General features: G+C 36.7%; 1 protein-coding gene across 1 annotated transcript in view; it reads right to left on the reverse strand.

Annotated features, from left to right (window-relative positions):
- LOC124233893 (hippocampus abundant transcript-like protein 1) overlaps window positions 1-25,273 on the reverse strand; it is a 56,922-nt gene that overhangs the window by 20,555 nt on the left and 11,094 nt on the right. Inside the window, exons 3-5 of the mRNA XM_046651168.1 lie at window positions 12,624-12,686; window positions 4,357-4,484; window positions 2,181-2,295 (exon numbers count right to left, since the gene is read on the reverse strand). Of these exons, the coding sequence (XP_046507124.1) occupies window positions 2,181-2,295; window positions 4,357-4,484; window positions 12,624-12,686 (306 nt within the window). The remainder of the gene's footprint in view (window positions 1-2,180; window positions 2,296-4,356; window positions 4,485-12,623; window positions 12,687-25,273) is intronic.

A 25,273-nucleotide genomic window follows, 5' to 3' on the forward strand; every position in this document is an offset into this window, starting at 1 on the left:
GTCAGACCTAGAGCTGCTAAATTTCAGCTGAAATTGCTTTTATAATCCCACAGCATTCCAAGTGTAAAGAATCTAAAGATCATGGCATGTACAGAAGAAAGCACTCATTTATTTCATTATTCATCAAAAAGACATTTCTAATTCTATCATAACTGCCTTCTAACCAATTGGACATTTTCCAAGATAAAAATTGTTCAATAACTCAAAATTTGGTCATTAAGAACAATGGAATTAAATTATTATCTACATAACAATGGTTTAATATATAAGAATACATTTGATACATGAGTTTTGAATAAAAATGGCTGCCTTTTACTAAACACCATTCCCCCAAATTTAGAGAGGATACAATAGCTCTTTCAGATGTAAAGGACAAAGAAAGACTGACTATGAGATGAATGCTCATTAATAAAAGATGTACTCCAAACCATGGTATACTTTTAAATTCATCCTTCCCATACATGTGACACTCCCTGCAACACTGCTCTGAGGAAGAAGTGCTCTGAGTATTTTCTGGTATTTCCATAATTTAAACATTTGTAAACTGACATGGAGAAAAATTGAAATTAGCAAAGGCAGAAATCTTGATGAAATCTTTAAGTCTTGCAAAACAGAGGAAGAAATGAGTATTATTATGTACAAATCTATGTATGCAGAGCCAAAAGCCTCATAACTGACTTAGATGGCACAGCAGGGCAGATGCTCTCAGACAGAGGGGCAGACCCACCCCCTCCTCCTAACACAGCCCAATTCAGTTAGGCCCCTCAGTGCTCAGGATTCCCTCCTCCCAACTCTCTCTCTACTACTGCCCACCTATAATACCCTAATCTTCCTCCCTCCATTTCCTATACAGTACATGGAAGCAGGTATAGCACCTGGGAGATCAATTTAGTTTCCTAAAGCATGCAAAAAGTAACACATTATTATATACATATGTAGCAATAGTGAGAAATAATAGGAATTTAGTGGGAAAATCTCTGCTATTAAACTATATAATAGGGACTATTCTAGGAGCCAATTTAATCATGTGGAATATGAAAATTAAAGTATCTGGGATCTATGATCTCAACAAATGCTATACAAAATGTTGTGTCTTTCTTAAAACTTAAAGTAGCCTACTTGCTTAGTGTGCATATTTATCTAAACCCCTCTTTCACTTAACGCTCAACATTATGTCTCTGGTGAACAAACCCGAAGGATGACTTCACCACAACAATCACTCAATGAATGTTGACTTACTTAATATGACTACTGATTGCCATGTCTCTGAAAGAATTACCATTTTCTTGGTTTACTGGAGGGGTTTCAGTAAGGAACGTGTGCATATTTTATATATTCTTTAACATATCTCAAAATGCTCCTAAGAACCTCAGCTAAACTGGATTGACAATCCTGTAATGAATTGGCAAATAAATCCTCCAACAGGTTCACATATTGAACACATGCACACACATGCTCACATGCCATCTTTCCCCCCTTGAACCACTTAAGTAGCTCTCAGAGTCATGGCAGTCTGACTTAAAGGGCTTCAGTCTACCATCTTCTATGGGTATTTCTTCTCCTACATAACCACAATGCCATTGCCATGCATGGAAAACTTAGAGATGATTGCCTAATACTCAATTATCCAAAAAGGGGTCTCCTATAACTTTTGTTATGCATTCCTGCCAATCTTCCAACTCTAAAAACAATAATAAATTACTAGCAATTTCTATCTTGCTTTTTTTAAAAAAATGATCTTTTTAAAATCCTTTTATATTTTATTTATTTATTTATTTATTTTGAGGAAGATTAACCCTGAGCTAACTGCTGCCAATCCTCCTCTCTTTGCTGAGGAAGACCAGCCCTGAGCTAACATCTGTGCCCATCTTCCTCCACTTTACATGTGAGACGCCTACCACAGCATGGCGTGCCAAGTGGTGCCATGTCCGCACCCGGGATCCGAACCGGCAAACCCTGGGCCACGAGGCAGAACGTGCGCACTTGACTGCTGTGCCACTGGGCCAGCCCCCTATCTTGCTATTTTTAACTTTTTGTAAGTTTCCCTTTTTATTTCAATTGCTTTAGATTTTCTTTTATGTATGTCAATATTTACAACATTTAAAAATCTCATTTTCCTGTGAATTTTTAATAGAATGTTAATTATTTCTCTGGCTAAAAAACATACTCTATTATCTTACCCATCCATAAGCAGTACTTCGCTCATGCTCCTGAGTGACATCAGCTACATAGGCAAATATCACAGAGAACGTGACCGAGAAGACTCCCGATACAGAAATCATAGCAAAATACCACCTATAATAAAAAGATTATTTTAATTACCCAGGAGAGAGGTAAAGAGCCAAAGAGATACAATGTAAACATTATAAACCAAGAAATAAAAAAAATACATGAATACGTATATTTCAAGATATAAAGGACAATTAATAAAATTATAATCAAGATGGGGAGGAAGAAGTAGAAACATATTAATTCTGCCACTGCTCAAAGAGCATCAGTATGTGCAATTTAAAACATGAAAGAATAAGCGGATTAAGTTATAGTTTTAAAGGTAGCCAACAGCAGAGAAATAAAAACGTTCTAAATTCCCTAGCTTTAGCCAAAGAAAAGACTTGTATAGAAAATGACTTTATTTTATTTATTTATTTTTTTTGAGGAAGATTAGCCCTGAGCTAACATCTGCCGCCCATCCTCCTCTTTTTGTTGAGGAAGACTGGCCCTGAGCTAAGATCCGTGCCCATCTTCCTCCACTTTATATGTGGGACACCTGCCACAGCATAGCTTGCCAAGTGGTGCCATGCCTGCACCTGGGATCCGAACCAGCGAACACTGGGCCACCGAAGTGGAATGTGTGAACTTAACTGTTGAGCTACTGAGCCGGCCCAGAAAATGACTTTAAAATGGCTACACAAAAGCAGAAAGCGTAGCAAAAAATATTAATGTAATTAAGACCAAAATTTCTATCATATGCACAGATGCTTTAAAAAAATCCAGTTAAAATACTGGTAACAGAATCTCATAAAACAAAAAGTAGGGTTTACCCCAGGATATAAGGATGTTTCAATATTAGAAAATTTATTAATACAATTCATCCAAGTAATAGATCTAAGGAGAAAAATCAAATGATCTCTATTGATGCAAAAAGTCATCTAATAAAATTTTACATCCAATCTTGATTTTAAAAAAGAAAATCTCTGGATAAAATATGAGTGAGTATTTTTCAACCCAAAAGCTAGCTTAACACTTAATGATGAAACATTATGACGTTTCCTTTATATAAACAATCATCACTTTTATTTAACATTATTCATTGGTCAATACAAATAGCAAACACAGCACCATGAAAACTGGAAGGGAAAAGGTAAAATCATTTAAAGATCTAAAGAAAAAAACTTTAAGGTATTGAGAGGACATTAAAGAAGCCCTAATTCATTGGAAAAGCATGACTTGTTGTTAGACAGAAAGACTCAATACCAAAAAAGTATTTTAGAAAAACTCATCATCTGGTAGAAAATAAAATGATCCATTATGGGTACCCAACAAATTTAGAATGTGACAACTGTTGACATAAAATAAAATGCCAACATCAAATGAGGATATTTTTATATAAGCCAAAAAAAAGAAAATCTACTATTTGCATTTAAAAATCAAAAAATCAAAAACAAAAACAAATCCCTTCCATTTTAAGGTGTGTTCTTCACATGGGAAGAGTATCTCAGCAACAGGAATTTTGGCCAATATCATCCTCTGGACCATAGAAAAACAACTGAGTTACAGCTTAGGAGCAAATTCCAACCTATCTTTGGTAACTAAATAGACTTGGTTACATGCTAAATATTCTCTATTTATCATGAAAAAATGAAATCAAATTAAAATTCACATCATGATGTAGAATAGACTATTGGTCTTACTACAGGATACACAAAAGTGACTCCTGCCTATTGATATAAACTATGCTGTCGGCATCCCAGAGCAATGAGCTGACAAAAACAGCACATTTGCAAAGTCAGCTGAGCCACAGTGGTGCGCAAAGGGAGTAGAGATCGTCAGCCCCCTCCCAGGACCCAATCTTGTAACTGACCTCATGGCAACAGCAGTTGCCCTTAAAGACATCTTGTATTTCTATTTCTTTACCTAAGTAACTTATCTTTGACTTAATTCTATGATGTCTTCATTTCCCCATTTATAAAATGGGCATATAGACAACTGCCCAAACTGGCTTTCAGTATTACCAAAGAGATCAAATGAAAACACAGGTACAACTGCTTCAAAATGGTTAAGAAGTGCTCTGCAGATGTATTTTAAATATGTGACCCAAAACAGTCAGTCATGATGGTGGAAGGCTGAGCCACTCACCACGGGCTGATCCTCATCAGTGGAATTGGGAAGCAGGTGAAGAAGACAGTGCCAAGGAGAAAGGGCTTCCTCCCCAATGCATCAGACAGAGCGCCTATGAGTGGCGCACTCAGAAAAGACAGCAGGCCCTGGAGAAGAAAACAGAAGCAAAGGTCAGATTTATAATGTGATCCTCCAATTACTTGTAATTTTTGTTTTCTAAATGCCCCAATTCATTTTACCAGCCCCCAAACAGAATAATAACAGAGACACTGCAACTTGAGCAACAGTATTGAGGCTAAGAGGAAGCAAAAAACAGAACACCACACACATGCAAAGGAAGTAAGGAAACACATTTACTGCTTCCCCACTATTTGCCAGTTACTCCGCTGGCTGGTCACTTTCACATCACTGTTTGATCTCATGGCTCAGTGGCCACAGGTCTGCCCCTCAGACCCTGCTGGTACCATAGTCCTCACGTCACATGCTCTGTCTACACACACGGCCACCACTGCCTACATTATGGACAGTTTTCCAGTCTCTTTATTCTGAGCTCTGTATCTACAGCCAAATGGACTTTTCTACTTGGACATTTAACATGCACACTGTTCTCTGTAAACCTGACCAAACGCCCATACTTCCCACCTTAGCTAAGAAGCCATGCAAAGCTTTTTCCTCCATCCCTCCACTCCCCAAGGCGATTTTTCCAGACTATTCTCTCTTAATGACTACTCTCTATCCATTTGCTGCTGTAACACACTTCAGCATTTCTTGTCTAGATTAAATAAAACCATCTCCTCACTGGTCCCTGACCTGGGTCCTCCCTTCCTCCAATATGTCCTCCACATACCCCCAAGAGCAACCTTGATGAGCTGCGAACCTCAGCTCTTTGATCCTTTCTCTAAAATCTTGCAATGGTCTCCACTGTGCAGTTTAAATTCTTCAGCAGGTATTTATGGGTGAAATAATGAGTGAACTTTGCTTTTAAATATGACAGATAAACACAAGTGGGGGAAAACTGGGTTGACTCAGACAGGACTGGGAAAATGTTGATAAATAATGAAACTGGGTGATGAGTATGTGGGTGTTAATTATATTTTCTCTACTTTTGTGTATTTGAATTTTCATAACACGTTTAAGAAATTCCTCAGCATATGATACAAATAGGACCCTCCAGAATCTGGCACCTAATACACATCTTACACTTTGGCTATACACAATACTTAAGTTTTCTGAAGATACCACTTTCCTTTGTGTCAATAGGCCTTTGCACAGGCCCTTGCTGTGCCTGCGTGCACTTCCCACACCTGGACCCTGTAACCTGCTAGTCATTCTTCACAACTCCAGGCAAGGAGCACCTCCTCCTCTATTTATTCTCTCAGCTACCCAAGCAGAATTAATCACACCATTTTTTGGGGGGTGCAAAACAAACCCCCTACATTTGGTATGTAACTCCTATATGGTAACATGCTATTACAATTACTTGTCTATCTTCTCTATTGGATTAGAAATTGAAATTAGAGTATAGAGATGACTTCTTTTCATCTCTGTATTCTTGGTGCTATCACAGGGCTTGGTAAAATAAGGACTTTCAAAGAGGTTTGCTGAATTGAACAGAACTTTTAAGAGGAAACCAACTCACAGTAGTTTCCAAGGTCACATCACTGGGAAGAAAAGTCCAGGGGCCAGGAGACAGGTAAACTGAAGTGAGGGGAGGTGAGAGAAAGACTCAACGGAGGGCAGGCAGGATCAGGAGAAATGCTTTTTGGCTCCTCTGAAATAAAATATTAATCCATGCCCATGGATCAAACCTTGTCATTTCTAAGCCACAGCGGATTCTAGGGCATTCGGTAACAGATCAAGTATTAGATGATTTCCTTTAACAAGGATCTAAATGACTGGCGAAGCAGGGCTTAAATCCAGGACTTGTGATGATCAGCTTTAATAAATAAATGACAAGCAATAGGATATACTGGAGTATATGAGGAAGCCATTTGGGTTAAAACTAATTCGGCCCAACCTTGTTTTTCCAAAAGGGCCTGATGTGACCTGTTGAGCAAGCACTGTATATCTGCTTTAAATATTTACTATGTCCCAAAGACAAGAACAATGCCCTTAAAAATAGGAATGTAACTTCCCCCAATATCGAGATTTCTTTAAGGATAAGTATCTCTTCCTGGGAACTAAGGATTAATTCTATGCTCACCTTGTTACCACTGACGCGCTGACCACTGATCTGCTGTGGCAGCTAAGCATCTCATGACAGTTATAAAAGGGACATTCCGATCATACGTGATGTATGCTCTTTGTTCCAAGACAGTATATAGCCACTCTGTACACCCCACTTCTTTGGGGAAGGAAAGTCTTGGGTTAGCCCTCAGATCTAGCTCATAATAAACTCACCTCAATTTTGATTTATAGATTGGTTATGGATTATTTGCAATGACAGCTTCATGAATTTTAGAACAGAAAATGTTTCATGTTGCTTCAAAATTCTCTCAAAATAGCAAATTCTGAGCACCTGAGTAGTATAGAACTGGTCAAGAAAAGTATGTAAAGAAATTTAAGAGGATAAGACAGTAGAAATAACAACCAACACAAAAACAGTAACAAAAACTCTTTAAACACAAAGAACCCTGGAAAGTTTTTGGACAGTTCTGATTTCTGATTTCACACAATGCTTTAAAATACGGAATGTGGGGTCAGCCCCGTGGCTGAGTGGTTAAGTTCACGTGCTCCACTTCAGGGGCCCAGGTTTTCACTGGTTCAGATCCTAGGCACAGACATGGCACCACTCATCAGCACATACTGAGGCGGCATACTACATCGCACAACCAGGAGGACCTACAACCAGATTATACACCTATGTACTGTGAGGCTTTGGGGAGAAGAAGAAGAAAAAAAAGAAGATTGGCAACAGATGTTAGCTCACGTGCCAATCTTTAAAAAAAAAAATATGGAATGTATGCCATTTTTAAATAAAGGATATGAGAAGGCCAAGCATTAAAGTTACATTTAAAATAATGCAGTCTTTACAGAAAAATGGTACTGTCTTCTAGACTATGGATTTAAATTGTAATTTAATCTGTGGAATTGAAAAAAAGATGTAGTCTCTCAAGTTAAGACACTAAAATGGAGCCAGGCAGATATGAAGAGGAGAGGAACAAACTCTTCCTTCAGGATGAACTCTTGAACTCATCAGATGCCTGAAATGCATCTGCAAGTCTTCTCAAGAAAGACAAGATTATCAGGACAGAGACCTCATTTCTGTCAAAGTCCTCTTCTACATCTCTAAGTTTTAATGGATTGTTTCAGTCGACCCTCACTCCATGACTACCTTGCACTTGGAATTTGTTAAAAGATATTCCTTTCCCTTTTTTCTTTCTTTGTGTTTGTTAGCCATGACTGTAAAACTTTCCTTCTCCCTTCAATGGCTGGAACACAATTCAAGTACTGCTTGAATCTGTGTTCCTGGGCTGCAGTCTTAACAAACCCCAAATAAACTTCTTTTTGTTTACGTCTGTCAGAGCCTACCTCATAATTGGTTGACAAATCCATTCATTAAATGATGTTATTTAAATCAAACACTCAGTAACAATGATAGATATGGGAAGGACCTACTTTTTTGTTAAGATGCTAAAATACAACCTAACAAAATACTTGCCTCTTTGGAAAACTTGTATTGGCACTGATTGGTACTGATTTTAACTCAGCAACAATCTTCCTCAAGCAAAAAGAGGGGGATTGGTGGCAGATTGTAGCTCAGGGCCAATCTTCCTCAAAAAAAAAAAAAACAACCATAGAGAAAGACTGGAAACAAATGTTAATATGACAATATTTACTGAGCACCTATCTTTACTGTGTGCCAAGAACTGTTGTTCTAGGTGCTGGGGATAGGAGTAAGTAAAGCAAACAAAAATCCATGCCTTCAAGAAACTTCCAGTCTAAAAGAGGAGGAGTGAGGAAGGCACATGATAACAAGATAAAGATAAAGCAAAATCTATAGCATGTCAGAGGTGAGATGATAATGCTTTGGAGAAAAACAAGGCAGAAAAGGGGGACTGGGAGTGATGAGAACAGGATACATTACTCGAGACAGTAGCCAGTGAAGGCTTCACTGAAAAATGACATCTGGGTGAAGAACTGAGAGTTAGAAGTGAGGCCCACCAATATCTGGGGAAAAGCAATCCAAGCAGAAAAAACAGTCCCTGCAAAGCTTTCAGGCAAGCACAGGCTGAGCAAGTTGTGGCTGGAGTGAGGTCAGCAAGGAGTGGTGGAAAAGAGAACAGGGATGCTGCCAGAGGAGAAAACAGGGTCTGGTGGAGTTGGTTAAGCGACAATCTGGTGTATATGAGTATCTCTGCTGAAGGGGAACGAGGACGTGTTTTGATTATAGATCTATTTTGAAGGTAGAACCACAGAATTTGCTGATGTATTGGGTTTGGGATGTAGAAGAGAAAGGAGTCAAGACTGACTCCAAGGATTTTGGTCTCAGCAAGGATGGCATGATCAGTAAGTGAAATGAGGAATACTTGTGAGGAGGTCAGGCTGCAGGGGAAGATGAGGAGCTTCATTTTGGAGACCTTAACTTTGAGATGCCTATCAGACAAGGAGATAGAGAGGTCAATTGGGCAACTGGATACACTATTCTGGAGTTCTGGGCCAAGGTTTAGGAAGATATTTATTTCAGAGTTGAAAGTGATAAGTCTGATGATATCATCAAGGGAGTGACTGTAGAGATAAAAGAAATCGTTGTTGAAGGCTTCAGCCACCTATCTTTCAGAAGTCTAGGAGATGAGGAACACACACTACTTGTCAAAAACAGGGTTAAGAAAGAAGTTAATTTGAAAACATAATAAAAATAAATCAAGTTACCATATGACTCAGTAATTCTACTCCTAGGTATATACCTAGGATTAAGTGAAAACATATGTCCACATGAAAAATTGTACACAAATGTTCACAGCAACATTATTCATAGTAACCAAAAAGTGGAAACAACCCAAATGTTCATCAACTGATGAATGGATAAACCATGGTAGAGCCATACAACGGAATATGATTTGGCCACAAAAAGAATGAAGTACTAATATGTGCTACAACACAGGTGAACCTTGAAAACATTATGCTAAGTGAAAGAAGCCAGTCACAAAAGACTGTTATATTGTATGATTCCACTTATAAGAAATGTCCAGAATAAGCAAAACTATACGGACAGAAAGTAGATATGCGCTTGATTAAGGCTGAGGAGGTTGGGAGGAAATGAGGAGTGACTGCTGATGGGTACAGAACTTCTTTTTAAGGTGAGGAAAATGTTCTAAAATTGATTATATGCTGATGGCTGCACAACTCTGGGAATATACTAAAAAGCAATGAATGTACACTTTATTATTTTTTTTTAAAGATTGGGACTTGAGCTAACATCTGCTGCCAATCTTCTTTTTATTCTTACTTTCCCCAAAGCCCCCCAGTATATAATTATATATTCTCGCTGTAGGTCCCTCTGGCGGTGCTATGTGTGACACCGCCTCAGCATGGCTTGATGAGCAGTGCCATGTCCATGGCCCAGGATCCAAACCCACGAAACCCTGGGCCAACCAAGTGGACACAAGAACTTAACCACTTGGCCACAGGGCCGGCCCCTGAATGTGCACTTCAAATCCAGGACTTGCACGGTATGTGAATTATATCTCAACAAAACTGCTACTGCTGCTGCTGCTGCTGCAAAAAAGAAACTAAAACCAGAGAATTCACAGAACAGTTTACTCTTGTAAGCTTTAATGATGTTCACCCCAATCTAAATCTTCTCCTCCACAGAATTATGATAGTAAACTTACAAAGTAAAAGTTAACTGCAGAAATTCTACAAAGATGAACAAAAGATATAAAGAAGAAAACTAAAAATCATCCATAAATCCACACTTTCAAACTTCAGATGATTCCTTCTTATTAACTCTTTTGTTCTCCTGCTTATATACATGTATTCTGGTCAAAACAAAACGGGAATCATACTGCATAGCTTTATATCCTTTTCCTTTCAAAAATTATATGATGTTCTTCAAAAATGTGTTCTTTATGTGCCTGTATTACATCCTACGGCTGTACCACAACATATTTATTCTTTTAAATTTAAGGCATTTTAATAGTTTCCATGTTTACTATTACAAATAGTCCTTTACCTGAAACTTTGAATAACTCTATTTGATTAGAAGAATTTTCTAGAAATGGAATTACTGTCAAAATATGTGAATATTTTTAAGGCTTTTAAAATACTGCCTTCCACAAAAGCTATACCAATTTATCCTCTCATTAACAGTACATGGGGACCCAATTTACCACACACTGAACTAGTTCTTGTCAGTTTAAACTTTCTACCAATGCATATGTGAAAATATTATCGCATTTAATTTAGGATTCATTGCCTAAGAGTGACAAACTTATTTTTACACTGACATCTTTTGTAAACTGACAGCTTTCACCCTCCTTTGCCCTTCTGAGATATCACTTTCCTATGGCTTTGAGAGAGCTTTTATGTATTCCTCCCTCTACTACACAGGCTGCAAATAACATTTTGTCATTAGTCTTTTAATTTTTATGATCGTGGTTTGGACTTAGCAAAGTTAAAATATTGATGTAAATGACTCAATCTTTTCCTTTATGAATTCTTTTTCTAAAAAAAGAAAATCTTCCCCCAAACTGGTAAGAAAAATGGCCACCATTTTTCTTTCAGAAGATTTTCTTCTAATATTTTTGTTTTTTACGTATTTTTCTTTGCAACATTTATTATTTAGCACATGGAATATGTGCTAATAGCTTTACATATACTAGCTCATCTAATCCTCATAATCATCCTATTAAAAAGATCTTTTATCTTTCTCATTTCATGAATAATGAAACTGAGGTTAGGGAGGTTAAATTATACAACCGAAGTAACATAGTTAATAAGTTCAGAACAGAGATTTAAAGCTAAAGCAATCTGAAGTCGTATTGATTCCACTGTACTCACATGCATATTAAGATAACTTAATAGAGCTATGTTTTGCTGTAGGGTTCTTTCATGATATGCAAATCCCTGAAATAATAACCAATTATTAAAGTCTTCATTAAAGTTTAATCGTTGTTGAAGTTAAATAAGTCCTTGCCTAAGCCCTTGAATCACTCCAAATACTTTTTGTTTTATGTTTTTTTAGAATAACATTGTGGATGACTCTAGGTGAAATAACAGGCTGCTTGGCTTTAGGGTGTAGACATAGTTAGTTTTATTTTGCAGAACCAGACTAAAACACATTTTATTAGTCCACAAGACAAAAGATCTATGGAGTAGCTTCTCCAAAAATCTACCGTAAGGATATAGTTACATTATATTTTTATCAATGCTCTCTCTCATTTATTTAGTTTTTCTTTTTATCTATGCTGCTCACAAATTGGTGCTTAAACGACCACATGCCAGATTCTTGATAACATTCCTCTTCTTCTCAAAGAATATTAAAAGCTTCTTGTTTTAACCTTTATTTAAATTGCCCTGTTTTACTTATGTTATTATTGTAAGCATTCCCAAATTCTTTTTGAAATAGGTAAATAATAAGTAGTATTCATTAAAGCTATGAATTCAACAAATTCCTACGGCTGAATTCAGCAAATTACTAGGGCATAATCTGAATCTTAAGTATGCTGTTCAGCGCAAACTAAAATTATGCACAGATTGATATTATCTGAGCTGGGAAGGGCAAATTAGATGCTATACCTGTACACTTCACTGTAAATAGGACTGGAACATAACACTATATTTTAACCTCTTATTTATAAGCTTTTCTGATAAATATCACATTAAGATTTAAACAATGAATTAAGGCTAACTAAGTCAAGTATTTGACAACTCAGAAAGTGGTGGCTAGAACACCAGCCTTGAAAAAAATATACATACTCAAGTAAATCTTGATGCTTCCTTCTTCCTCAATCTCAAAGTCTATCTCAAAAGAAGACACTGACACTTGCCCATTTTATTCTTGTTGACAGGCAGAGCAATTAAAAGTTCACATAATTAAACCCTTTTAAACTGCTATGTACGTGTTAATAAAAATGAAGGACTGTTTTTTACCAGTAAACCATTCTATGCTTTGTGGATTTGCATTGTATTTTATTTCGACTTTGATAATCCAGCGAAAAATTTAGATTTAGGTCTCCAGAACAAATAATAATTGTTTCCATAAGCCCCATTTAAACTTTCAGAGTTAAACTATGGATTCCTGGTTTTGGTTCATCACGAACCACCCAAAAATTTGTTCTTACCTTTACACCTTGAATGAGACCATTCATGAGGAATGTGTGTTGAGGAAATGTTTCATGTAGAACCTACAAAAAGCAAACAAATGTCAAGACAAATTCAAAAGCAAATTAAACAAAGATTTCTGCCTCTGTTAATGGCAGGATAGAAAAATAAGATGAACTCTGGATTGAAAAAACTTTTAAGTATCAATGAAATATGCAAAATACCCTAAAAGTATGAAAAGGTAAGAACATAGTGAGGGAGAAATCTAAATAAGGCAACAACCTAAAAACGTATGCCCAGCACTCAGTTGCTTTTGCTATAAAAGCGTTTGCAGCAAAAATAAATTGTTAACTGGCTCCCCCTTCAATCACCAACAATTTTAAGCAGGTACCACCAAGGGGTTATACAAACTCAGGTATAAACCTGCAGCCCAGCTTCATGTGACCTAGGTAGTCCAGGAAACCTTAAGTCTTAAAACTGGATTACAGTGATTCCAAACTGGTAGCACCTCCAGATGCCTAGCAGGAAAAAATCTAAAATCACTTCTGAAAAGGCGATCATCTAGGCTTCAAATCAATTATACATATATTTGTTCAAATATAATGACCACCACATAATCAAAAGTAATCAGATACAAAAGGAAATAAGACATCATGAGCAAGAAATAGCAACAAACAAACAAAAATACAGAACAGAAACAGACTCTCAAAATACTTGACATTTTGGAATTATTCAACAGAGACTTTAAAATCAATATGCTTACTTTGTTCCAAGGTGTAGAAAATAACCTTGAAACTTTTGAATTAGAAACTGTAAAAAGGTACACAGCAGACGGAAAAAAGAAAATTCCAGAAGAGAAAAAATATATTAACTTAGGAACTTTATTGATATGATTAACAAGATTAGACAAAGTTAAGGAAAGAATTACTGAACCCAAACGTAGGTCAAAAGAATCCATCCAGAAGGCAGCATGGAGACACAAAAAGAATACAAAAGAGAAAGTAAGAGACACAGAGGATCTAATATAAAGTGTGATACAAGTTCAATTAAACTTGTCCTGTAATGAGATTGAGGCAGAGACAGTATTTCGCAAGTTAATTGCTGAGAATGTACTAGAACCAATGATAGACATCAATGCAGAGATTAAAGTAGCCTAACAAATTCTAAGCAGTATAAAAAGAAATCCACACTCAAAATCAAAATAAAACTGCAGAAAACCAAAGAAAAATTCTTAAAAGCAAAAAGAGAAATACAGACAGACTGCCTTCAAAGGGGGAACAGGTAGACTAAGAGATGGCTTCATAAAAGTAACCATGGAACCCAAACAAGGAACATGCTATTCTATCATCAACGTAATGAGGAAAACAAATGCCAACCTAAAATTCTATACCCAGTTAAAATGTCCTTTGACATGGAACCACTTGGCAAGCCATGCTGTGGCAGGCGTCCCACATATAAAGTAGAGGAAGATGGGCATGGATGTTAGCTCAGGGCTGGCCTTCCTCAGCAAAAAGGAGGATTGACAGCAGATGTTAGCTCAGGGCTAATCTTCCTCAAAAAAAATAAAAAAAAATTAAAATAAAAAAAGACCTCCCCTGATTTAAAATAAATAAATAAATAAATAAAAATAAAATGTCCTTTGAGGACAAAGGCAAATATACACAGTTTTTGATCTAGCAAAAACTAGTTTACTAACTTATAGTAATGAGTTTCTTAACTTATAGACTCCAACTAATAAAATATAAAAAATAGATTTCTGGAAGAAAGAAAATAATCCACATGTAAGGTCCAAGATACAAAATGTAATAAAGAATAAAGAAAAATAGTTCTCAGAAAAATCATCCAACAATAAAAAATTTCATAGGATACAGAGATATAGAAATTTTCTTTAAAGAAAAAGGAATACAAATCATTATGATAATTGTTTAATAACTTAATTTGTCACATGCATCACAAAAATATGGTGAAAGAGCAAAACACAAAAGTCAGTCTATTTTTAAGCACGTTTCTCTGATCCTGGGTGTTCCAGTTACTTATCCACTGTCTCAGCCCCATCCTCTCCCTCTGTACTCTGTCAGACCAAGGCTGAGAACCCTCAGACACTTCTCAAACTCTCCTTGCCCACAGGCTTCCTCATGGTTCCTGCCAGTGGGAAACAGAGGGTTGGGTGAGTGCCAGTGAACACTGCACCAACAACTCCAGGGCTGCCCTTATGCTGGAAAAGGGTCAGGAGTGCCGATCCTCCGCTGCACCCAGCTCCATCCTCACATTACCAACCTCTGACCTCTCCTAAAACAATTCTACACTCAAAATGATCCAAACACACAATTACTTATAAGAGACAACCTCTTTAATTTGGTGAAACTGTATCCATGTATGAATGACAGAGTATGCATTTATTGAGCTGCACACCCAGAAGACATTTGTTTTTACAATCCCTGATCTACTCCCTCATTTGTAAATATAAACATATAAAACTCAACAAAAAATTTGAGGAAAGCCACAAAAAAGAACACAAAAAGAAAAGGATAATCTATCTTACTGATAAATAACCAAATTATGGTAGGAAACAGAAGAGAGCTTTAAAATAAGTGTAAGTGTCCTCCAACAGATTCAAGATGCCACATGCTTTAAAAACAACGCACTGCACAGGGACCAGCACCAAACAAAGCAAAAGAAAACAGGTAAGGAAAGTCTTCAAGAACTGACTACAGAAGAAAACACAGAAATACACACAGAAAGAGGAAGAAGAGCACAAGAATGGATAAATATTAGGGTAAACCTAACTGAACACTGACTGTGTAAGATACAACAATGTATTGTAGTGTTTAAAAATATATAGAATTTCATCACAACCATGATGCAAAAGGTAGAAGAGAAATACCTTTCTCTCAACAGATGATAGAACAGGTAGACATCACAGGATATTTCTTCTTTTCAGGTCATATGGAACACTTATCAGAATTAACCACATACTAGGATATAAAGCAAGCTTCAACAAATTTCAAAGAACTGAAATAATTCACAGGGGCTGGCCCTGTGACAGAGTGGTTAAGTTTGTGCGCTCTGCTTTGGCGGCCCAGGGTTTTGCCAGTTTGGATGGTGGGGGTGGAAATGGCACCACTCATCAGGCCATGCTGAGACGGCATCTCATATAGCACAACCAGAAGGACCTCTAGCTAGAATATACAACTATGTCCTGTGGGGCTTTGGGGAGAAGAAGAAGAAAAAGTTTCTTTGAAATAATTCATAATATGATCTCTGAAAACACAGTAAGCTAAAAAATCCCCCAAATGTTTAAAAATTAGACAATATACTTCCAATAACCTGGGAATCAAAAACGAAATAACGAGGAACATTAGAAAAAAGAATGAACTAAAAGCAATAGACACAACATATCAAAACTCATGAGTTATATCTACATCAATGCTGATGGAGAAATTTAAAGTTTTAAATACATGCAGTTGAAAACCAAAAAAGGGGGGCTGACCCGGGGGCAGAGCAGTTAAGTGCACACGTTCTGCTTCAGCAGCTGGGGGTTCACCGGTTTGGCTCCTGGGTGCGGACAAGGCACTGCTTGGCAAGCCATGCTGTGGTAGGCGTCCCACATATGGGGTAGAGGAAGATGGGCATAGATGTTAGCTCAGGGCCAGTCTTCCTCAGCAATAAGAGGAGGATTGGCACCAGATGTTAGCTCAGGGCTAATCTTCCTCAAAAAAAAGTAAGAAGAAGAAGAAGAAGAAGAAGAAAACCAAAAAAGGGCTGAAATCAACGTTCTAAGCTTCCATTTAAAGACTCTAGAAAAAAGAACAGCAAAATAACCCAAAGAAATAAGGTATTAAAAAAGCAGAAATCAATGAAATAAAATGTAAACATTCAATAATGAAAAACAACAAAGCCAAAAGTAACTTCTTTGAAAAGATTAGTAAAATTGATATACTCTTAAGACTGACCAAGAAAAACCCCCACAAATTACTAATATCAAGAATGAAGAATAGGGGGCTGGTCCAGCGGTCAAGTGGTCAAGTTCACATGCTCTACTTCGGCAGCCCAGGGTTTTGCCGGTTTGGATCCTGGGCTTGGACATGGCACTGCTCATCAGGTCATGTTGAGGCAGCGTCCCATACAGCACAACCAGAGGCACTCACAACTAAAATATACAACTATGTACCGGGGGACTTTGGGGAGAAAAAAAAAAGGAAGAATAAACACAGTTAAAATGTCCATACTACCCAATGCAAACTGCAGATTCAATGCAATCCCAATCAGAATCCCAATGACATTCTTCACAGAAACAGAACAAAGAATCCTAAAATTCACATAGGGCAACAAAAGAGCCTGAATAGCTAAAGTAATCCCGAGAAAAAAGAACAAAACTGGAGGCATCACAATACTGACTTCAAAAGAAAATTATAAAGCTATAGTAATCAAAACAGCATGGTACTGGTACAAAAACAGACACATAGATCAATGGAACAGAACTGAAAGCCCAGAAATAATACCACATGTATTGGACAGCTAACCTTCAAGAAAGGAGCTAAGAACATACAATGTAGAAAGAAAGTCTCTTGAATAAATAGTGTTGGGAAAACTGGACAGCCACATGTAAAAGAATGAAGGTAGACCATTACCTTTTGCCATACATAAAAATTAACTCAAAATAGGTGCCAGCCTGGTGGCGTAGTGGTTGGGTTTGCATGCTCTGCTTTGGCGGCCCAAGGTTCACAGGTTCAGATCCCAGGCACAGACCTAGTACCGCTCATCAAGCCACACTGTGGCAGCATCCCACATAAAGCAGAGGAAGATTGGTACAAATGTTAGCTCAGCAACAACCTTCCTCAAGCAAAAAGAGGAAGACTGGCAACAGATGTTAGTTCAGGGCAAATCTTCCTCACATACACATACAAAAAAATTAACTCAAAATGGATTAAAGACTTCAAGGTAAGATGTGAAACCATAAAACTCACAGAAGAAAATATAGGCAGTATGCTCTCTGACACTGGTCTTAGAAGGATCTTTTCAAATACCATATCTACTCAGGCTAGGGAAATAAAAGAAAAAATAAATGGGATTACATCAGACTAAAGACCTTCTACAAGGCAAAGGAAACCAGGAACAAAACAAAAAGACAATCCATCAACTGGGAGAAAATATTTCCAAATCATACATCCAACAAGGGGTTAATCTCCAAAATACATAAAGAACTCACACAACTCAACAAAAAAACAAACAACCTGATCAAAAAATGAGCTGAGGATATGAACTGACATTTTTCCAAAGAAGATATACAGATGGCCAACAAGCACGTGTAAAGATGTTCAATATCACTAATCATCAGGGAAATGCAAATCAAAACTATAATGAGATATCACCTTATACCTGTTAGAATGGCTATAATTACTAAGACAAAAAACAAGAAATGTTGGAGAGGATGTGGGGAAAAAGAAACCCTCATACACTGCTGGTGGGAATGCAAACTGGTGCAGTCACTATGGAAAACAGTATGGAGATTTCTCAAAAAATTAAAAATAGAAATACCACACGACCCAGCTATTCCACTACTGTGTATTTATCCAAAGAACTTGAAATCAATACAAAGAGACCTATGCACCTCTGTGTTCATTGCAGCATTATTCACAATAGCCAAGAAGTGGAAGCAACCCAAGTGCTCTTCTATAGGTGAATGGATAAAAAAGATGTGGTATATATATACAATGGAACATTACTCAGCCATAAAAAAAGACAAAATCATCCCATTTGCAGCGACATGGATGGAACCTGAGGGTATTATGTTAAGTGAGATAAGCCAGACAGAGAGAGACAAATGTCATATAATTTCAGTCCTATCTGGAAGATAAACAAATACATGGACAAAGAGAGCAGATTAGTGGTTACTAGAGGGTAATGGTGACTGACAATAATGTCAACTGAAATTTCACAATGTTATAAACTATTATGACATCAATAAAAAATACATATATAAAAACAACTATTGTATTCATGAGAATAAAATTAGTAAAGCAAAGTGAAAACACAAAAAAAAAGAATGAGGAGGGCCAGCCCCAGTGGCTAATGGTTAAGTTCAGCGTGCTCCACTTTGGCGGTGCAGGGTTTGTTTCCTGGGAGCGGACCTACACCACTTGTCTATCAATGGACACGCTGTGATGGTGGCTCACATACAAAATAGAAGAAGACTGGCAGTGGATGTTAGCTCAGGGTGAATCTTCCTCGGAGGGGAGGGAAGGGGAGATAAGGAAGGAAGGAAGGGAGGGAGGGAGGGAGGAAGAAAAGAACGAAGATTCTGCACAGCAAAGAAACTATCAACAAAATGAAGAGCCAACTAAGTGAATGGGAGAAAATATCTGCAAATCATATCCCTGATAAGGGGTTAATATTCAAAATATACAAAGAATTCACACAGTTTAACAGCAAAAAGAGCCACCATCTGATTAAAAAATGGGCATAAAATCTGAACAGAAATTTTTCCAAAGAAGACATACAGATAGCCAATAGGTACATAAAAAGATGTTCAACATCATTAACCATCAGGAAAATGCAAATCAAAACCACAATGAGATATCGCACCTGTTAGAATAGCTATTATCAAAAAGACTAGAAATAACAAATGTTGGCAAGGATGTGGAGAAAAGGGACCCTTGTGCACTCTTGCTAGGAATGCAAATTGGTGCAGCCACTGTGGAAAACAGTAAGGAGATTCTTCAAAAAATTAAAAATGGAACTATCATATGATCCAACAATTCTACTTCTGGGTATTTATCCAAAGAAAACAAAAACACTCACTCAAAAAGATACATGCACCTCTATGTTCACTGCAGCACTATTTACAGCACCCAACATATGGAAACAACCAAAGTATTCATCAACGGATGACTGGATAAAGAAATTGTGTTTTATATATAAATATATATCTCCATATATACATTTATTCTATTTATTTACAGATCCGGAATATCATTCAGCCATAAAAAAGAATTAAATCTTGCCATTTGCAACAACATGGATGGACCTTGAAGGCATATGCTAGCTGAAATAACTCAGACAGAGAAAGATAGATACGGTATGATCTCACTTATATGTGAAATCTAAAAAAAAATAACCAAGCTCAGAGATACAGAGAACAGATTGGTGATTGCCAGAGGCGGAGAGTGGGGCTGGGTGAAATGGGTGACAGGGGTCAAAAGGTACAAACTTCCAGTTATAAAATAAGCATGTCATGGGATGTAATGTACAGCATGGTGACTATGGTTAATAACGCTGTATTGCATATTTGAAAGCTGGTAAGAAAGTAGATCTTAAAAGTTCTCATCACAAGAAAAAAAAATTTTGTAACTATGTATGGTGATGGATGTTAACTAGACTTATTGTGATCATTTTGCAATATATACAAATACTGAATCATGATGTACACCTGAAATTAATATACATGTAATTATTAATATAAATTATATTATTTATATACTATATAGTAAATATATATTATATATATATATAAAAAACTAGGGTTATATGTCAATTATACCTCCATTAAAAAAAAAGAATGGAGACGTTATGAACAACATTTTGCCAATAAACTAGATTCTTATATATTTAGTGAAGAAATTCTTTGAAAAATACAAGTTAACAAAACAGACACTAGAAGAAACTGAAAATCTAAATAGTCACAATTCATTTTTAAAAATTAAATATTAAAAATCCTTGCTAAAATAAACAAACAAACAAAAAAACCCTTCAGCCCTAGCAAATTCTTCCAAACATTTAAAGAAGAAATATCAGCAATTTCATTCAAACTTTTCCAGAGACTAGAAAGAGATACTTCCTAATTAATTTTTATAAGGCCAAGAAAAATCTTAATACTAAAACATGATGAGGACATTACAAGAAAAGAAAAATCACACACCACTATCTTATGACCATAGATGCAAAGACACTAACAAAATACTAGTAAATCATACCCAGCAATATCTAAAAAATATATATATCACAACTAAGTGAGTGAAAGCTATTCCAAGAATTCAAGGGTGGCTTAACGTTCAAAAGTTAATATAACTGGCCACATTAGCAGGATAAAGAGAAAAATCTAATTATTATCTGCTTATATGCAGAAACTTCATTTGATAAAATTTAATACTCATTCATGAAAACAACTCTAAGTAACAAAGGAAGAGAAGGGAACTTCCTTCCTATGATAAAGAGTACCTACAAAGACAAATCTACAGCAAACATCATACTTCGTGGTGAATTTTACATTGCTCTCCACCAGAGATCATCCATGAGATAAGGATGCCCACTATGGTTACTTCTATTCAACACTGTCATAGTCGATGCAATAAGAAAAGAAAAAGAAGTTAAAAACTGTCATTATTCACAAAAGATATGAACGTGTGTATAAAAATCTACAGATTAAACTATTAGGATTAATCAGTGAATTTACCAAAATCATTACACACAAGGTCAAAACACAAAAACAAACTGTTGTTTTACGTATCAGCAATAAAAAAATGAACCATTAACTACATTGTTTACAATAGCATAAAAACCATCAAATGCCTATGAATAAATCTAGTGAAAAACCTCTACACTGAGAAATATAAAATATTATTCAGAGCAATTTTCTTTTCCCAAGGCTACAGCTAAGTGTTTTATTTCGCTTTGCCACAAAAAATTATCATAAAAGTCACACGTTACAAATCACATGATAGTACTTAATTTAATTTTCATTTAAATCTTTTTTTCCCCTATCAAGGCCCCTATTCCTTGACATATATCCCACAGGTTTGGGACAAGGTTGGCTATTCACATGTTTTCTAAACTTAGAAAACACACTTAATGATACAAGTAGCCCCGGGTGCAAGTTTTGATTATTAATGAAATTGGTTCTCCTATCAGTTTTGTGGGATCTTCTTCCAAAAGGCTCCTGTCCTGTTGAAGTTAGCCTAGCTGATTTCTATTTCTTGTAACCAAGAATCCTAAATAATATCCAACATTTTAACCACCAAGAAATATCAGTTTAAATATTAGCTATCGTTATATTCTAAAAGAATAGATATTTCAAATTTTAACACATAAGAAAAAAGACCAGAACCTCAAAGTAAAGGTTATTCTTTTAAAGCGAATATTAGCTCTTTGCAAACATCACCTTATTCTTGTTTCTCTGCAGATGACTGACACCTTCAGCAGAGACTGGATGCCAGTCCAAGAATTGGCACTCGGCAACCACAAAGTGCACTCAAAGTCTAACATGGAGTAAGTCTCATTATGTTTGTTGAGTTGAAAATATGCAACTCTTTATTAAAACAGTGAAGTGTAAACATTAGCATTTCTAACTGCCATATATTTTTCAAGGCTTTTAGAAGAAAAGTTGCAGTATCAACTTGGATTAGATAGTTTCCCAGTGGTAGAAATGAATTTTGTTTTTTCTGGTGGCCCTCACTATAGGATCATGTTTGTAACGTTAAAAAATCTAAGGAACAATGGAGCTAGAAGCTTCTAGAAGGCTATAATTCTTTCTTTTGCCCAGTGTCCATCTCTAGTCCTCACCCCACCTCTTCCCTCAAACCTTTCACATAGCTCCATCAGATCCCCACCGTCCTGGCTCAACACGCGCCCCTGGCCAACAGGCTTCCAGGTTCATTAAAGTCCTGCGGGAAAGACAGTACACAGTGGCCGGGAACCTTTGAGTAAAAAGAGAACTGCTACCTGAGTGTCAGCTGAACATGTTGAAACTGTGCTCTTTTCGAGCACCAGTGTGTTATTTACAGTTTTTTTTATTGAGTTAATGATAGGTTACAATCTTGTGAAATTTCAGTTGTCCATTAATGATTGTCATTCGTGTTGTAGGTGCACCACTTCACCCTTTGTGCCCACCCCCCACCCCACCTTTCCCCTGGTATCCACTAAACTGTTCTTAGTCCATAATTTTAAATTCCTCATATGAGTGGAGTCATACACAGATTATCCTTCTCTAGCTGGCTTATTTCACTTAACATAATTCCCTCAAGGTCCATCCATGTTATTGCAAATGGAATGATTTTGTTCTGTTTTGCAGCTGAGTAGTATTCCATTGTATATATGTACCACATCTTCTTTATCCATTTGTCTGTTGATGGGCACTTAGGTTGCTTCCATGTCTTGGCTATTGTAAATAATGCTGCAATGAACATTGGGGGTGCATGGGACTTTTGGGATTGCTGACTTCAAGTTCTTTGGATAAATACCCAGCAGTGGGATGGCTGGATCGTATGGTAGTTCTATTTTTAATTTTTTGAGGAATCTCCATATTGTTTTCTATAGTGGCTGCACCAGTTTGCATTCCCACCAACAGTGTATGAGGGTTCCTTTTTCTCCACAACCTCTCCAACATTTGTTACTATTAGTTTTAGATATTTTTGTCATTCTAATGGGTGTAAAGTGATATCTTAGTGTAGTTTTGATTTGCATTTCCCTGATGATTAGCGATGATGAACATCTTTTCATGTGCCTATTGGCCATCCGCATATCTTCTTTGGAGAAATGTCTGTTCATGTCTCCAGCCCATTTTTTGATTGGGTTGTTTGATTTTTTGTTGTTGAGTTGTGAGAGTTCTTTATATATTATGGATATTAAGCCTTTGTCAGATATATGACTTGCAAATATTTTTTCCCAGTTAGTGGGTTGTTTTTTTGTTTCAATCCTGTTTTCATTTGCCTTGAAGAAGCTCTTTAGTCTGATGAAGTCCCATTTGTTTATTATTTCCATTGTTTCCCTTCTCTGAGAAGGCATGGTGTCCGAAAAGATCCTTTTAATACTGATGTCAAAGAGTGTACTGCCTACGTTTTCTTCCAGAAGCCTTATGGTTTCAGGTCTCACCTTTAGGTCTTTGATCCATTTTGAGTTTATTTTGGTGAATGGTGAAAAAGAATGGTCAATTTTCATTCTTTTACATGTGGCTTTCCAGTTTTCCCAGCACCATTTGTTGAAAAGACTTTCTTTTCTCCATTGTATGCCCTCAGCTCCTTTGTCAAAGATAAGCTGTCCATAGATGTGTGGTTTTATTTCTGGGCTTTCAGTTCTGTTCCATTGATCTGTGCACCTGTTTTTGTATCAGTACCATGCTGTTTTGATTACTGTAGCTTTGTAGTATGTTTTGCAGTCAGGGATTGTGATGCCTCCCGTTTTGTTCTTTTTTCTCAGGATTGCTTTAGAAATTCGGGGTCTTTTGTTGCCCCATATGAATTTTAGGATTCTTTATTCTAATTCTGTAAAGAATGTCATTGGGATTCTGATTGGGATGGCGCTGAATCTGTAGATTGCTTTAGGTATAACGGACATTTTAACTATGTTTATTCTTCTAATCCATGTACATGGAATGTCTTTCCATCTCCTTATGTCGTCATCCAATTCTCTCAAAAAGGCCTTGTAATTTTCATTATATAAATTTACCCCAAGGTATTTTATTGCGATTGTGAATGGTATTGTGTTCTTGAGTTCTTTTTCTGTTAGTTCGCTATTGGAGTATAGAAATGCTACTGATTTATGCAAATTGATTTTGTACCCTGCAACTTTGCTGTAGTTGTTGATTACTTCTAAGAGTTTTCCAATGGATTCTTTGGGGTTTTCTATATATAAGATCATGTCGTCTGCAAACAGTGAGAGTTTCACTTCTTCCCTCCCTATTTGGATTCCTTTTATTCCTTTTTCTTGCCTGATTGCTCTGGCCAGGACCTCCAGTACTATGTTAAATAAGAGTGGTGATAGAAGGCATCCTTGTCTCGTTCCTGTTTTCAGGGGGATGGTGTTCAGTTCTTGCCCACTGAGTATGATGTTGGCTATGGGTTTGTCATATATGGCCTTTATTATGTTGAGGTAGTTTCCTTCTATGCCCATTTTGTTCAGAGTTTTTATCATAAATGGCTGTTGGATCTTGTCAAATGCCTTCTCTGCATCTATTGAGATGATCATGTGGTTTTTATTCCTCAGCTTGTTGATGTGGTGTATCACGTTGATTGATTTGTGGATGTTGAACTATCCCTGTGTCCCTGGTATGAATCCCACCTGATCATGATGTATGATCCTTTTGATGAATCGCTGAATTCTGGGTGCCAAAATTTTGTTGAGAATTTTTGCATCTATGTTCATCAGTGATATTGGCCTGTAGTTCTCTTTTTTCATGGTGTCCTTGTCAGGTTTTGGTATCAGCGTGATGTTGGCCTCATAGAATGTGTTAGGAAGTGTTCCATCTTCCCTAATTTTTTGGAATACCTTGAAAAGGATAGGTATTAAATCCTCTCTGAAAGTTTGGTAGAATTCCCCAGGAAAGCCATCTGGTCCTGGGATTTTATTCTTTGGGATGTTTTTGATTGCTGTTTCAATCTCTTTCCTTGTGATTGGTCTGTTCAAGTTGTCTGCCTCTTCTTGAGTGAGCTTTGGGAGATTGTAGGAGTCCAAGAATTTATCCATTTCCTCTAGGTTATCCATTCTGTTGGCATATAGTTTTTCGTAGTATTCTCTTATATAATCCGTCGTATTTCTGCAGAGTCTGTTGTTATTTCTCCTCTTTCATTTCTGATTTTGTTTATTTGAGCTTTCTCTCTTTTTTTCTTTGTAAGTCTGGCCAGTGGTTTGTCAATTTTATTTATCTTCTCAAAAAACCAGCTCTTTGTTTCATTGATCC

The sequence above is a fragment of the Equus quagga genome, unplaced genomic scaffold (genome assembly GCF_021613505.1).
Source record: "Equus quagga isolate Etosha38 unplaced genomic scaffold, UCLA_HA_Equagga_1.0 270_RagTag, whole genome shotgun sequence".
NCBI classification, from domain to species: Eukaryota; Metazoa; Chordata; class Mammalia; order Perissodactyla; family Equidae; genus Equus; species Equus quagga.